Here is a 16,106-nt window from a genome sequence, read left to right as displayed (position 1 = left end):
CACATTGTCCCCCGGACCTGGATCGCCCGTATCTGGATTGGCCACCACGTGATCAGGGGCCGGTGGCCCCAACAAAGGGAGCCCGGAATCCCCGGGAGTCTCCGAGGACCCTGCGGAATCCTCCATATCCCTATCTGACCACAGTGGCCCTAACAACTGATGGACCCCGGAGGCCAACCTACCTTGAGATCGAGCAGGGCCAGACTGAGAAGCCTGAACTGCTGGGGACAAAGGAGGAGGGGCCAGTCCCCCTTGATGAAGGTCCATACCTTCCTGCTGATCCAAGTAGGCTCGGTGGAGCAACAAAATAAACTCAGGTGAAAAACCACATGGAGCTGACCCTGTAGGCCCGCCACCCCTGACTGCAAAACTGAGAGGCAACACCTCATCCCCTCTTCCCTGCCACCCTACAGGGCCCAGTTGAACTGGGGAAAGTCACGGGGGGGGTCCTTTGTCCCCCCCAAATAGCACTGACAAGTCAGGTGGGGAACATAAAATGTCCGCCGTTCCCATGCCGGCCAAAGTTGAAGGCCCGATACGGGAAACATCATCCCTGGTGACAATAACAGGAGCATTAGAGGCAGCCTGAACACGCCGACGTTTTGTGGGGGAGGGGGCAGAGAAGGCCCTTCACCGCCAGAGACTACGCTGAACAAAGTGAGGAGACAGTTGAGGCATGCAGGGACCGCGCCACACGCGCAGCAGACCCGACCCTGAATCATGCACACGTGGTCACAACGGGAGCCCCTCACAAGCAGTGAAGTCGCCCCTCCCCCCTTTGAAATGCTGCCCTGACAACCAAAAGAGGCCGCCCCTACAACCCAGAGAGACCTACCGCTCACCTCCTGCTGCTTCCTAAACTGGCACTGTTTACTTTTTTTTAAAATGTTACTACAGAAACAGGGCCTACGCTCTCCTAAGGCCAAGGGGAGCTGTCCAGCATCAGCTCAGCCTGAAAGAAAGGAGAGAGAAAGCCCTAACAAGAAAAAGCATCTGACCAGAGCCCAAAAGCCACCTAGGTGGCCTCGTGAAGGGGAAGGATCTGGACCACCAGATTTGCACCCACGGATGAGAGCCGAAGTGATCTTACACAAAGGTCATCGACCTCCAGCTCGTCACCTCAACCAAACAGGGAAGGGTTCCCCCAGGGGGAACCCAACCCCTGGAAGAAAGGCTTCTTAAAAAAGAAAAGGTGAAAAAAAAAAAAAGACAAAAAACTGCCAGAAACTGCAGGTATATGCACCAGCCACCATCTGCTAGAGACAGAAATACTGAGGAACTGCAGGTAGCACCAGAGTTTAAGAAGCAGTGTCAGTTAAACTTTCTGTCTCCATCTGCTGGCAGGGATGCATAAACCCAGGAGTCTGGACTGATCCGGGTATGTTCAGGGAATTTATATTCCTTGATTTTATTGTTCTGAGGAATGATATTTCTATTTTTCCATTTTTGCAGTGCATACAGTCTGGCTTGTGGTTTCCAGTTCAGATTTTGTCTACATGTTTCTGTTTATACTTTAATGGCCTCTTTATTCTGTATTTGGTGAGGGTGTGTCTGTGTTCTGGGTGTGTGACTAAGGTGAGGTGTTCCGCTAATGTGTAGGAATCTATAATAGTCTGGCTTGTTCTTTTTTCCTAATAAGAAGTGTATTGGCGTTTAGGGCCTGGTGTGATATATGCAGCATTGCCTTTTCATAGTTAGGGTTCTTGCTGTTTGAGTACTGGCAGTTAGTGTTCTTTTAGTATGGGAATTTTACTGTTTTAATTGTAATTCAGTTTACTCTGTGCTTCATAAGGGTGAAGCCCACACCCAACATGTATTATCATATGGCTAATTCCATATACATTCTACGTGTGTGTGTTGCTTTTTTTTTAGGGTTGTTATTGTTTTACCTCAAAACACTATCAAGTAAATTTTAAACATGCACATGTGCCTATAAACTCGCGTATTGAGCACACAAGCAAAAATACGCTCAATTTTAAATCGTGCGTGCAAGTATATGCGTATCATTTAACATATTCCTACCACACATATGTGTGGAGCCTTTACGTGCATACTCATAAGTGACCGGAGAGAGAGAGATCCAGAGCCTCTTTTAAAGAGACAATCTTGACACACTATATATCATGGAGGGGGTAGTGCTACAAATGTCTACAGGCCCTTGTGCCCTGGCAGACCAGTGTAACACCACTGCCCCCAAAACCCACTCTGAGTTGAAAGTGCCCATCTTATAGTGGGAGATATATCAAGTGTCAGATTGTCTCTTTAAAAGTTTCTCTCTCTCTCTCTCTCCCTCCCTTCCCCCCCCCCCCCCCCCCCCCCCCCCCCACCCTCGTATTCAGGATCCCTGTGGCCCAAAATCTCTACACTTGCGCCTCATCAGGACCAGTAGTAAAATACCACTGCACGCGTTGCCAAGGTCAGCCTAGCAAAATTCAGGGGTTACGTGCATAAGTCTTGGCCCCACCCCAGAGTACCCATGCCCCACCCCTTTTCTATCTCCTTATTCTTGACTCGCGCTCAGGTATGTATGCGTGTACTTCCAGGCTTCTTAAAATTCGAGTTGCTCGCTAGTGGCCCACTTACACGTGTATGGGGCCGTTTTTGCACGAGCAATACTTTTAAAATCTACCTGTATGCTTTCAATTTCCTTTTTCATGTAGAATGTTTAAATGTGTGTGGTGAGGGCAGGGGGCATGGGCGCACGGCTGTAAAGTTGTCTAGCTTACCTAATGCCTTTGCACTGGCCAGAGAAAGTGTGCCACACAAAGACCCCCAACATTCACCCATCTCCCTTTTCTCCAGAGGAAAATGCTGGGCAAAAGATAGGAAGTAGGCCTTAGAGTTTCTGGGAGTGTGGCAGGATTGCCAGCTTCCTAGAAACATTCACTGACACACTATCTGCCACTCCTCTGGGAATTCTAAATTTGTTGCCAGAGGATGTGGTTAGTGCAGTTAGTGTAGCTGGGTTTAAAAAAGGTTTGGATAAGTTCTTGGAGGAGAAGTCCATTAACTGCTATTAATCAAGTTGACTTAGGGAATGGTCTCTGCTATTACTGGCATCAGTAGCATGGGATCTTCTTGGTGTTTGGGTACTTGCCAGGTTCTTGTTGCCTGGAAACAGGATGCTGGGCTTGATGGACCATTGGTCTGACTCAGCATGGCAATTTCTCATTTATTTCATTTATTTTATTTATTTATTTGTGTGTTTTTATATACCAAAGTTTGGTACAGGCCTTCACTCCGGTTTACAGAAAAAACAACTTGATACATTGAGTTTCATAACATCTAAAACATATACTCATATATTCATAACATGAAACATTGTGATATTGATGATATATTTTTAACATAAAACAGTGAAAGTCATAGCATATATAAAACAGATATAAATATAAATTATCATTTTTTAGTTAACTTGTATATAATTGTGATTTAATTTTATTGTACGTAGTCTGTTATAAAATTTGACTTTACTATGCTGATTTACTAAAAAGATTTTTTACTATAATTAACATGGAGATAGAACGATATGCTGTAGATGGTTTGGTTACTTTAAATTTTGATAATAGGTGGGGCGGAGATTGGATATATTTTACTTTATAGAAAGAATTGTTATATTTAACTTTGTTAGCAGGAGGGTGTAGATTAGTTACAATTTTACTTTACAAGCAGATTTAGTTAATGGTGGCTATTGTTGCGGATTTGTAATGTTTAATTGACTGGGATTTTTCAGTGCTAATGTTTTTACTCTTGAAGTGAGTATTCGGCAGTGATTTCGTTAGCCTATGCCGTCTTTGTAGGTTTGTTTAAATAGGAATGTTTTTAGTTGTTTTCTGAATAGTTTCGAGTTGTTTTGTAATCTTAGGTTTTCAGGTAGTGAGTTCTACAGTAGAGGTCCGGCTTTTGAAGCTGCTCTTTCTCTAGTTGTAGTAAGTCTAGCAATTGTTACTGGTGGTATGGTGAGCAGAGCCTTGTTCGCTGATCTGGTTTCACATTGTGGGATATGTTTCTGGAACATGGTGTTTAAGCATTCTTTTTCATTGTTGTACATGTTTTTGTGTATTATGGTAAGTAGCTTGTATTCTATGCGTTTAACTACAGGGAGCCAATGTAGTTCTTTTAGTACTGGGGTAATGTGTTCCGATCTTTTGTGATTGGTGAGTATTCTCGCCTTGGCGTTCTGCAGTAGTTGGAGGGGGCATGTGGTTGATTTTGGTAGACCTATTAGTAGAGAGTTGCAGTAGTCAAAGGAAGAGAATATTAGTGATTGAAGAATGGTTCTGAATTCTGGTTGGTTTAGGAGTGGTTTTAGTCTTTTGAGTATTGAGAGCTTGTAGAATCCTTCTTTCATGTTTATGTGATTTTTGAATCCCATTTCGGGGTCGATCCAGATTCCTAGGTCTTTTACGTTTTCACTAAGCTTGATCATTGATTTGTCGATTTGGTTTGAGACCTTGTTTTGGTAGTGTTGGGGTTTTTTTTCAAGCAGTATACATTCAGTCTTTTCTATGTTAAGGCATAGATTCAAGTGATTTGGAGTGTTTTTTATTGTGTAGAGATGAGTGGCGGCTACTTGAGGGCATTTTCAACGGTGCTTGTTACGGGGATGAGTAGTTGAATGTCGTCTGCGTACATATAGTACATGATGCTGAGGCTTGACAGTAGTTGGCATAATGGGAGTAGGTATATGTTGAAGAGAGTGGCAGAAAGGGCTGAGCCTTGAGGTACTCCGGTTTTGAGAGGAATAATTTCAGAGATGGCGTTGTTAATGTTTACTTGGAATGATCTGTTTTGAAGGAAAGAGTTGAACCATTTGAAAGTTATTCCAGATGGCCAATTTCAGATCATCTTTGGAGCAGCGTTTGATGGTCGACTGTATCGAAGGCTGCTATTTAAGTGCTGTTCTAAGTGAACAAAAAACTTTTTTTAAATTTGTGATCTGTGTAAAATGGGTGATGCTCCAGACCTGAGAGGGGGTGCTAACTTTCCTGTTGTGTTCTAAAAGCTTCAAAGTATTGATGTATCTGTTAGTGTCTAATGTGAATTGTGGCTAAGAACTAACTTTATAGTGCTGTAATTGGATTTATGTAAAATTCAGGCTAAGAATTCATAAGTTGCATTTAGGACTTCATGAAACTAAAATGTGCTCAGTTCTTTGGAGATTCTTTCCCTTCTCCTCTTATGCTGCTTTTATTATTTTATATTATATACATCTTTTATTTTTGCTTGATAACAAATAGCCACAATGTTCTGTCATTTGCATAACTGAAAACCATTCTCAATTTAATAAAGACCTTACTCATTAAATTGCCCTGGCATCCACTATATTCAGTAAAATATTTGCAGCAGGCCCAGGCTGATTCTCTTGTTAACTTCTGACCCATTTTTCTTTTTAGCCAAAGAAACCTGTGTTCAGTAATTTTGGGAGTTTGAGAAAGAAGAAATCGGATGATGGTGAAGAGTATGTGTGCCCAATGGAGGTGGGACAGTTGTCTGAGAGCAGTTCTGCAAAAGGATTCAGTCGTGGTTTGGATATCGGAATGTATGATGAAGAGGATTTGGACAGAATAGAACAGGTGAATTATTTATGTATTTATTTATTTAAAACATATATATTCTGCCTATAGCGGACTAGCTGTGCTAAACAGATAACATAAAAAACATACGGTATTTTTCGCTCCATAAGATGCACTTTTTTTCCCCCAAAAGTGGAGGGAAAATGTCTGTGCGTCTTATGGAGCGAATATAAAAAATAAAAATCTAACAAACCCCCCCCCCCCCCCACACACACCTTCCACTGCCATTGGTCAGCCCCAGTGACATAGTACGGGCAAAGGGCCGTCGGCGCCATTTTGATTACTGGCAGCCGATGGCCCAAGTCCAGGAGATTGCTCCCGGACCACTCCTGGACCCCGCTGGACCACCAGGGACTTTTGGCATGTCTTGGGGGGGTCAGGAGGGTGGGGGGTTGTAGTAAATTAATTTGGCAGGTCTTGGGGGGGTCAGGAGGGTGGGGGTTTGTAATTAGTTAATTTTGCAGGTCTGGGGGGGTAGTTAATTAATTTGGCAGGTCTTGGGGGGGGGGTTGTTAATTAATTTAAAGGGTTGGGATGGGGTTTTTTTTTGGGGGGGGGCCCACAGAAAGAGAAAGATAAGTTTTCTGATTTGGGGAGTGGACGAAATGGCCCTCCCCAGACCCGAAAACAAAATGGGGAGAAAAAAAATGTTATGCACTCCCCTAATTTGCTCCATAAGACACACAGATGCCCGGGGACAGAGCCGGTTTAGCACAAAAATTTTTTTTTAAATTTCCCCCCTCTGAATCCTAGGTGCGTCTTATGGTCAGGTGCGTCTAATGGAACGAAAAATACGGTAAATAAAATAATAAGAAATGCCACAGCAATAATTGACAGCCCAGAAATTCATAATCAGCCCATTGTTTTGCAATAACAGGCTTCTGCCTCAAATAGGCTAACCCTAGGAGAAAGTTTTCAAAAAACAGTAGAGTCTTATGCTGTTTCCAAAACTAAACATAGTCAGTTATGGTTTGAACTGGTATGGAGTTCCTCATGACAGGACCTATAACAGAAAAAGCTAGATCCCAAGTGTCCTGTAACTATACCTGTATTACAGACGGGATGGTTATGCAGGCCCAATAGGGAATGTACAATGTTAACAAATCAACAATGCCCAATTAATGGCTCTAAAAATCATATAAACAACCCCTAAATTTTATCTTTTGCTCAGCAGGCAACAGATATAGATATTTTATCATAGTCACATTTTTCCTTGTGGATCTTCCTAAAACAAGACATGCTGCAAAGCTCTAATCCGACAGTTTGGCAATCCCACATTCCAAAAATCAACAGAAGTCAAAACAAAAGCCTGGACTACAGACTGAAAGTCATCTCTAGAAATAATATATCTAAATCAAAACAAAAACTTCAGTTTAAAAGAACCTGACTTTAAAATGGCACTGATCTGCAGTTTAAGGCACAAAGAAGTTAATATAAACTCCCAGGTCCCTGACGCTGTCAGAAACAGTAAGTGGCATCCCTTTGCTGAAATTAAGGAATAATTTATTGCTTCACATCCAGGAGCTAATTATGTATTAAGACAGAATAACATGATTTTCCTAGCGTGTAGCAGATGGACTCAAAACAAGTGGGTATAGTGTGCTCATGCTAGCAGTTGGAGACGGATCTGATGTCAGCACGGGTACATATACCCCCACAGGAAGTGCAGCAATTCAGTAATTTCCGTCTCCAAAGCAGTTTGGAGCTCCCTCACGCTCGCTGAGCGTGTTTCCAAATTCTACACAACTAAATTCATAGAAGACACCTACCTGACGACGAGCCCCGCACTCCTGCGGTGATACCAGTCGGTCCCTCCCCCAGTTGAGTTTCCCGAGGCGATTTCCGTGATCCCTCGAAGGTAAGTTCCTCGGTCCGGTGGCCGGCTCGCGGCAGGGACCTAACTCCCGAGTGAGAAGGGCTCGGGCGTGGCTTAGAGGCAGCCTCAGTCCCGGCGTGGACTTGGCCCCCGAGCGAGACGAGTTCAGGTGCGGCCCAGAGGCAGCGGGTGCACTTCCTCGAGCGCAGCGGTGACGGTACTTACCCTCTCCCCCCGCAGCCAGAGACCGCCCGGGTCGCAACTGGGAAGCGCCGAAGACAAGGTAAGGCATACATCTTTACTTGGTCTCCGAGGAAGTGAGGATTCGCAGAGTCTGCCTATGTGGCAACCCACCACGGAGGTCGCCATTTTTCTGCCTGGTTTGTCACGTTGTTAGACGCTCGCTGTTAGGTGCACATTGTTAAATAAGCGCCCGCTGATAAGCGTCCGTTCCTAGACGCACTTGGAGCATAAGAGAGCCCAGGCGTCAGCGGAGCTGGCCCCTCCAGCATCAGGCATGAGCCTCTGCTCGGCATGCAACCTCAGAGCCACACAGAGCGAGGAAGCAGACTCCCTATGTGCCCAATGTGAAGAGGCCCTGGGAGTTCCAGGCCAGGACCGGTCGCAGCCCAGCGTACTTGCCAGTTCCTCAGGGAACACCCCGGACCTATCAGGCAGCAGTGAGCAGCCGGGGACCCCGAGGGACCTGGTACCCCTCAGACCAGATCCTGCTTTGCTCTCCTGGGTGGAATTATTCAAGGGGATTCATGACTTTGTCACAATGCAGGCTGCTCCCCGTGCGGGTCCATACGTACCAGATGACCCGGCCCCTGGACCCTCAAGGCCTAGGCACGGCCACGCGCCACCCGGAACCCCCACTTATGGGGATTCAGATTGCCCTGAGGAAGACGACGAGTCCCCCGAGGAGGGAGAACTTCCCTCGGGGATTGAACCATATCGGACCATGAGGCGCTTCTTTGTGAAAGGGGATCTCCCAGGCCTGATCTCTCAATGCCTGTCGGAGCTGGCTATTCCGGGCCATGATGCCCCTGAGGAACCTAGAATGAACCCCCTGTTAGAGGGCCTGCGCCAAACGTCTCACCATTTTCCCCTCCTACAAGTAGCTCAACAGTTAATCGATCTGGAATGGAATACGCTGGAGGCCTCATTCAAAGGGGGTCAGGCCTTGGCTGGCATGTACCCCTTAGACCCGGCAACCAAGGAGAAGCTGGCGTGCCCCCAGGTAGACGCCATAGTTAGCGCAATTGTGAAGCACACCACCATTCCGGTGGAGGGGGGGAAAGCCCTCAAGGATACACATGACCGGCGCATGGACACCATTCTGAAACAAGCCTTTGAGGTGGCAGCCATGTCCCTACGAATTGCGACCTGCTGCACCGTGGTGACACGTTCCTGTTTATCACAGGCTAGGAACAACACCCTGGGAGAAGAAATGGAATCAGCTCTCTCGTTCCTCACTGATGCAGCCTCTGACCTAGCCCGTACGGCAGCCAAGGGAGTGTCATCCTCAGTGGTGGCCAGGAGACAGCTCTGGCTACGTAATTGGTCGGCCGACTCCTCCTCCAAGACACGCCTCACGAGAATGCCCTTTGAGGGATCCCTCCTGTTCGGCAGCGACCTTGAGTAACTGGCCAATAAATGTGGCGCCTCTCCATTACCCCGTCTACCAGAAGACCGGTCAAGGAGGAACCAGCGCCCCTTTCCTAGACCATCCAGAGGTAGAACCTCTCAGCCCTTCAACCCTTACAGGACTCGCTACCAAGCACCTCGTTCGCAGGCCAGGAACCAGTCCTTTCGGCCTAAGCACAACAAGAGGGGAATCCCCTCGGGTTCGGGTCCCGGCCGTACCCCACAATGACAATCAGCCGACCATCCGGGGGTAGCAGCCATAGGGGGCAGGCTATCCCTCTTCTACCGAAGGTGAGTCGAGATTACCTCGGATCAGTGGGTCCTCGCCATCATCCGAGAAGGGTATTACCTGGATTTTCTTCGACTCCCACCGGACAGGTTTGTGGAATCTCCTTGTTCGCCCATCAAGAGGACGGCCCTAGAAGTTACTTTGCGGAGGCTCCTGTCCCTAAAGGCCATAATCCCAGTGCCTGCAAGGGAGATGAATTCTGGGCATTATTCCATTTATTTCATCATGCCCAAGAAGGAGGGCACTTTCCGGCCCGTCCTGGACCTCAACTCAGTCAATCGGTTGGGTCTGTCAGCTTTCGCATGGAAACTCTGCGGTCTGTCAAAAATTCAGTACAGCCAGGGGAGTTTCTCACATCCCTAGATCTGTCGGAAGCCTGCCTGCATATCCCAATCCATCGGGATCATCAGCACTACTTACGCTTCAAGGTCCTGGACCAACACTTCCAGTTCCGAGCTTTACCCTTCGGGTTAGCCACCGCGCCGCGGACCTTTACCAAGGTCATAGTAGTAGTGGCAGCGTCCCTCAGGAAGGAGGGAATCCTCGTCCATCCCTACCTGGACGATTGGCTGATCCGGGCGAAGTCACCAGAGGAGAGCCACCAGGCAACCAACAGAGTTATAGCTCTTCTGGAAAGCCTAGTATGGGTTGTAAACTTGAATAAGAGTTCCCTACAGCCTTCTCAGTCGCTGGAATACCTAGGAGTCCGATTCAACACCCAGGAAGACAAGGTCAGCCTGACCTCCAAGAGAAGATCAAAGCTCCGGAATTGTCTGCAGGCCCTGCTGAGTGCCACCCGGCCCACAGCTTGGGATTACTTACAGGTCCTCGGCCTTATGGCATCGACTCTGGAGGTGATACCATGAGCGCGGGCTCATATGAGACCATTACAACGCTCCCTCCTATCTCTGTGGAGCCCACGATCACAGAACTACACCACACACCTACCTCTACCAGCCAGAGTACGGAATCAGATACGGTGGTGGTTGCAGTCCAGCCACATGAGCCGGGGGTCAAGAATGTCCTCCCCAACCTGGACCCTGCTCACTACGGATGCCAGCCTGAACGGATGGGGAGCGCATTGCGAAGAACTCACCGCCCAAGGGCGGTGGAACAGAGAAGAGTCGGGGTGGAACATCAACCGCCTAGAGGCACGGGCAGTCAGGCTAGCGTGCCTGCGATTTGCCCACAGACTTCGCAACAGAGCGGTCAGAGTGATGTCAGACAACGCCACCACGGTGGCATACATCAACCGACAGGGCGGAACCAGAAGCCAACAGGTATCCCTAGAAATAGCCCCCCTGATGACTTGGGCGGAAGCGAATCTCCAGGACATCTCCGCCGTCCACATCGCCGGGAAGGACAACACCACGGCAGACTTCCTCAGCAGAGAAAGCCTAAATCCAGGGGAATGGCAGCTGTCGCCCACAGCTTTCCAGATGATTGTGGATCAGTGGGGGACGCCGGGCATGGACCTACTAGCGGACAGGTCCAACGCTCAAGTTCCCAGGTATTTCAGCCGCAGGCGGGATCCTCTATCCCAGGGGATCGATGCCCTGGTACAGCCATGGCCTCAGGAGATCCTGCTATATGCCTTTCCTCCATGGCCCCTGCTGGGTGCCATTATACACAAGATCCAGCGGCACAGAGGCCTAGTTCTTCTAGTGACCCCGGAATGGCCAAGAAGACCCTGGTACGCAGACATGAGAAGACTACTGGCAGGAAATCCACTTCCCCTGCCTCCACACAGGGACCTGCTGCGGCAAGGTCCCATCCTCCACGAGGATCCAGCTCAATTCTCTCTTTTGGTCTGGCCCTTGAGAGGGCTAGACTGAAGAAAAGAGGGTACTTGGGGCCGGTAATAGATACACTCCTCCGAGCACGCAAGTTCTCCACATCCCTAACGTATATAAGGATCTGGAGAGTATTTGAAGCCTGGTGCGAAACTCACGGCACCAATCCACATGCCGCTAAGATCCCTATCATTTTGGATTTCCTGCAAGATGGACTTCGGAAGGGTCTGTCCCTCAGTTCCATCAAAGTTCAAGTGGCAGCGCTGTCCTGCCCGGAGTGACGGCAAGCATCGCCACACACCCAGACGTTTCACGTTTCCAGAAAGGAGTCAAACACATTCGCCCGCCGCTGAAATGGCCAGTACCCTTGTACCCTCAACCTAGTTTTGGAATTTCTAGCGGGACACGCCTTCAGACCACTTCGAGGCCTGTCCCTCCGTTTGTTAACCTTGAAGATGGTGTTCCTGCTGGCTGTATGCTCAGCACGCCGCATCTCGGAGCTACAAGCACTGTCCTGCCGAGATCCATTTCTCAGAATCACTCCATAGGCTATCCATCTTCGCACGGTTCCTTCCTTCTTACCCAAAGTAGTCTCACGCTTCCACCTCAACCAAACCATATCCTTGCCTACCACGGAAGGTTTGAAGAAGTCGGAAGAAGGTCGAATACTACGCCATCTCGACATCGGCAGGCTGCTGTCCAGATACCTGGAAATGTCAGAAGCAGTACGAAAGACGGACCACCTGTTCGTCCTTCACAGCAGGAAGAAGCAAGGGGAAGCGGCCTCACGGGCAACCATCGCCCGCTGGAACAAAGATGTTATCAAGGCAGCCTACGTAGAAGCGGGAAAACCACCACCTCTACGGGTCAAGGCTCACTCTACCAGAGCGCAGGCTGCCTCTTGGGCAGAAACTAGGATGCTGTCGCCTGCAGAGATATGTAAAGCGGCGACGTGGTCTTCCCTCCATACCTTCTCCAGATTCTACTGTCTGGATGTTTTCCTATATAGGGCATCCACCCTGCCGGGTGTCGACGCCTTCCAGTTGAGACCACTGGCATCTCCAGCTACTATCAATCGGTCAGGGTAATCCTGTTCATTTAATCGATCGGTCAGTTACACATATATCCATAAAGCTTTTGCAAGGAAGATTACTGACTTGCTGCACTTCCTGCGGGGGTATATGTACCCCCGCTGACGTCAGATCCGTCTCCAACTCCTAGCACGAGCACACTATACCCACTTGTTTTGAGTCCATCTGCATACACTAAGGAAAAGGAGATTATCAGGTAAGTAATCTCAACATTTAGCTAATAGAAGTCATAACAGATAAGGCAGGACATAAATTGGATTATTTTTTATCTAGTGTAAATCTGTGTATTCATAAAGAATAAGAAAACAAAACTTACATACATCGTTGGAAATCTCACTGTAACATTACAATATGTCATTAAATAACATGGACAAACACAAACATGTAGTCTATGCAACCTGATGCACATCAGAAGCCTACTACAAAATAATTTATAAATATGCAAATTTATTCCATTTTACCCCCTTATTATATTACTGGACACAATGCTCGGAGTGCCTGGTGCTTGCGCACTCGAGTCATCAGATCTAAATGAAAAAAGAAAATGAATAAAATAAATGACTGACTTAAATAGGTAAATAAACCCCCCACCCTAAAATCTTTAATGAAGAAGTACCTTTTTTTACTATTATCAACACACCGACGATTGAGCAATCACAAATTGTTCAAGATCAATCTCCTAGTTCAAGGAGACAGGCTCTGAATAGGTTTCCCATATTGCCAAAAACTTTCTGCTGCCCAAATTTAGCACAATTATGTAAAACCAATGATTCCATGTACATCATGCAAAGTATTCCTCCTTTGCCAATAAGAAGGTGGAATCTCTTCCAGCCAGACTAACCATATTGATTTTCTTTTCCCCAGCACAAAGGCTTTCCGTGCAGAGAATATCTTCTCTTCTCACAAAGTGTTTAGAAAAACCTGTCTCAAACAAAATTAATTCAGGAGATAGAGGAATTAGATACCAAAATAACTTTTGCGCCCTACGGACAGCTTGGTTATGGGCCTCTGACTTGCGCCCTGATGTCCAAGACAGTCTGGCTGACTTGCCATGTACAGGGGAGAACCATTTTGGTGACAGAATTGAGGAGGCTGTGGCTCAACTGAAGGACTACAGGAGACCCTCCAGCAGTTGTCGGCTAGTACTTCCGGCACCCAGTCTACCAGAAAGCCCCCCATGGCAATATCATAAACGGCCTTTCTATCAGCCATGTAAATGGTACCCACCTGCACAGAGGTCCAGGGCTCAAAGGCCTGTCCCCAAGACAAGGCAGAGACAACCTAGGCCACCTCGGGCACCTACAGTTCTGCTGCAGAACCCTGCCACGGGGTTTTGACTGGCGGCCAGGGAGCGTGAGCCAACTTTCTCCAAGAGACCCCATCGGTTGACTCCATCTATTTGCAGATCGCGGGATCTCGATCACATGGGCCTCTGGGTCCTATCCGTCAGGGTCACAGGCTGCATTTCCAGCGACTTCCACCTGGCTGCCAGCCATCGACCGCTCGCCAGCTTGTTTTCATGACTGGGAGCACTTGTGAAAACCAGGTCTTTCACAGATCCGCACAAGGTTGGTATCCTCTACCTGGGGGCTTCCTATGACGTCCACGGGTGCCCCGACTGCTCGTTCCTGCCTGGACAAGATGGAGCAGCTTTTTGGCACCAAGAAGTTGGCTCCATCGACTCCAGCATTGGAGACCCCTCAGATTCATAGTCGCCTTCTATGTCCATCCGGTTCCTCCTCGTGATGAAAGGAGCTCAGGTGACCGGCCCTCTCCATCGTTGGACCATTCTAAGGCATCCGGATCATTGGCATCCTCGGCACTGGAGAAGGACCGGGTGAGCCCCAAGGGAAACAGACACCGGCAGCAGCAGCCGTCATCACACAGCACCGGCGCCAACCCCCCAAAGGAGCACCATTCCATGCCGAATCTCCTCCAAAACGACCCCCATGGTGAAGAGGCCACTTCCTCTCCAAAACCCAGGAGTCCCAGGTGTTCCCCACTGAGTGCGGTGCTGGATACAGAGCTTCCTCGGGCCCCCCCCCCCCCCTCCATGAAGGCTGCGGTGATGTCTCATTCTCCTCGTCCTCTGTCGTCCACGTTCTCATCACTGGACTTTCAGGAGGAGTTGGACCACAGGGTGCAGCAGGCTGTGCTCTGAGCCCTCCAGAACTTTGAACCGCTCCCGGCGCCAGCCCCCACACCAGCACCAGAGCCAGCGCCTGCGCTGTTAGCACCCCTGCTGGAGCATCTCAACATCGTGTTGGGGGTCCTACCAATGCATCCAGGGCTCCTTCGGCTCCCCATCGGCCACCAAGGTCCCCCTCCAGAGCAATACCAATTCCTGGTTCCTCTGAGGAGTAAGATTTGCAATCACACCCGAGGCCCTCAATGCCTCCACTCCCCGAGCCTGTTCCCAGGCCATCGGGAGTCCCTGAACCGTCTGTTCCCTCGGAGCCCCCAGTACTATCGATGCCCTTGAGGCCCCCGGTACTGAGGTTGCCGAGACTACTCTCGATGCCGCTACCAGTGGGTATGGGCGCTGGCATCCCCTGCCGTCCTCCTGTGGATGTTACTGAGGAACATGTGCTATATGATCCCTGGGGCGATGATTCATCGGAATCTTCTTCCAAAGACCCTGGTGACTTGCTTTCTGAGCCTTCCCCACCAGATGAGAGGCGTCACTCTCCCCCAGAAGACCGCTCCTTCGGGATTTATCCAGGCTATGGCGGAAACCATTCCTTTCCAGCTCCTCACAGAGGAGGATGCCTGCCACAAAATGCTGCAGGTTCTCCAGTTTGTGGATGTCCTGAAGAAGGTAGTAGCCATCCCAATCTATGAAATTCTCTTAGAACTTCTATAAAGGATGTGGGAATACCTGAGCTCTGTCCCACCTGTCAGCTGGATGACAGATGCCCTTTATCTGGTCAGCAGGCCCTTGGCTTTCATTATTTCTCAGGGCCCCAATAAATTTAGATGTGCGTTATTGACATACCACATTAGCCAGCATCTTGCCTGTTTTATTCACAAAACAATAAAACTTGTAACGAATATGTTGAATCGATTTATATGCTCTTTGATGTAGTAAGTCTACATAAATTTTGGAGCTCATATTTCTGTCTCAATTGCATTGAGAGTTGAGCATTAAGGCTAATTTACATTGCATCAATTGGATTGCAAGTTGGAGAATTTTGGCATTGATCCGTTTCCTTTTGGATTTCACATAGCTAATTATCTTCTCCTGCAAGACCACCTTTGCAGTTTCCAAAAAAAGAACAGGATCTTGCCTTGTAATTTGGGCAAATACCTGCCATTTATCCTTTAGGAACTCAGAAAAGGAAGGATTCTGCCAGAGTTCAGGTACCATATGCTACAATTTTAAGGAATTCTCTTTATGCATCCAGTTCATTTTACAGAGAAGTGGAGCATGGTCTGATATCGCAGGAGCACATAGACTAGCTCCCCCAGCAATCTGTGGTTGTGGAGTCTGCCTTAAAAAGGCCAAAAGATCTTGTACACATTCCTCTGCCCCTCTAGGCCGAGAGCATAGGGCCCTGGATGCCCTTGGAAGGAGGATCTTTCAAGGGGCAATGCTTATTGCCTGTATCGCCTTCTACCCGTTGTACGTGGCTCAATACAACAGGAACTTGTGGAAACAAATTCAAAAGTTGGCAGAACACCTGCCTCAACAGCATCAGGATGCATTGGAAGCAGTGGTACAGAAGGGCCTGGAGGCCAGGAAGCATGAGGTATTGTCAAATGATGTCTTCAAGACGGCGGCCAGGGTATTGGTCGCGGGTATTAGCACCCGTCGCGTGGCCTGGCTTCGGGCCTCCGACCTTTGGCCAAAGGTCCAGGAAAGGCTGGCATACCTACCCTGCACCAGAGAAA

General features: G+C 48.4%; 1 protein-coding gene across 1 annotated transcript in view; it reads left to right on the top strand.

The window, feature by feature from the left end:
• Nucleotides 1–16,106, top strand: part of PPFIBP1 (PPFIA binding protein 1) — a 1,178,807-nt gene that overhangs the window by 1,090,597 nt on the left and 72,104 nt on the right. The window contains exon 27 of the mRNA XM_029597487.1: nt 5,397–5,576. Within this exon, the coding sequence (XP_029453347.1) occupies nt 5,397–5,576 (180 nt within the window). The remainder of the gene's footprint in view (nt 1–5,396; nt 5,577–16,106) is intronic.

Source organism: Rhinatrema bivittatum, chromosome 4, assembly GCF_901001135.1.
Source record: "Rhinatrema bivittatum chromosome 4, aRhiBiv1.1, whole genome shotgun sequence".
Classification (NCBI taxonomy): Eukaryota; Metazoa; Chordata; class Amphibia; order Gymnophiona; family Rhinatrematidae; genus Rhinatrema; species Rhinatrema bivittatum.
The sequence above is the reverse complement of the archived record's forward strand: the minus strand, read 5'-3'. Positions and strand labels throughout refer to the sequence as shown.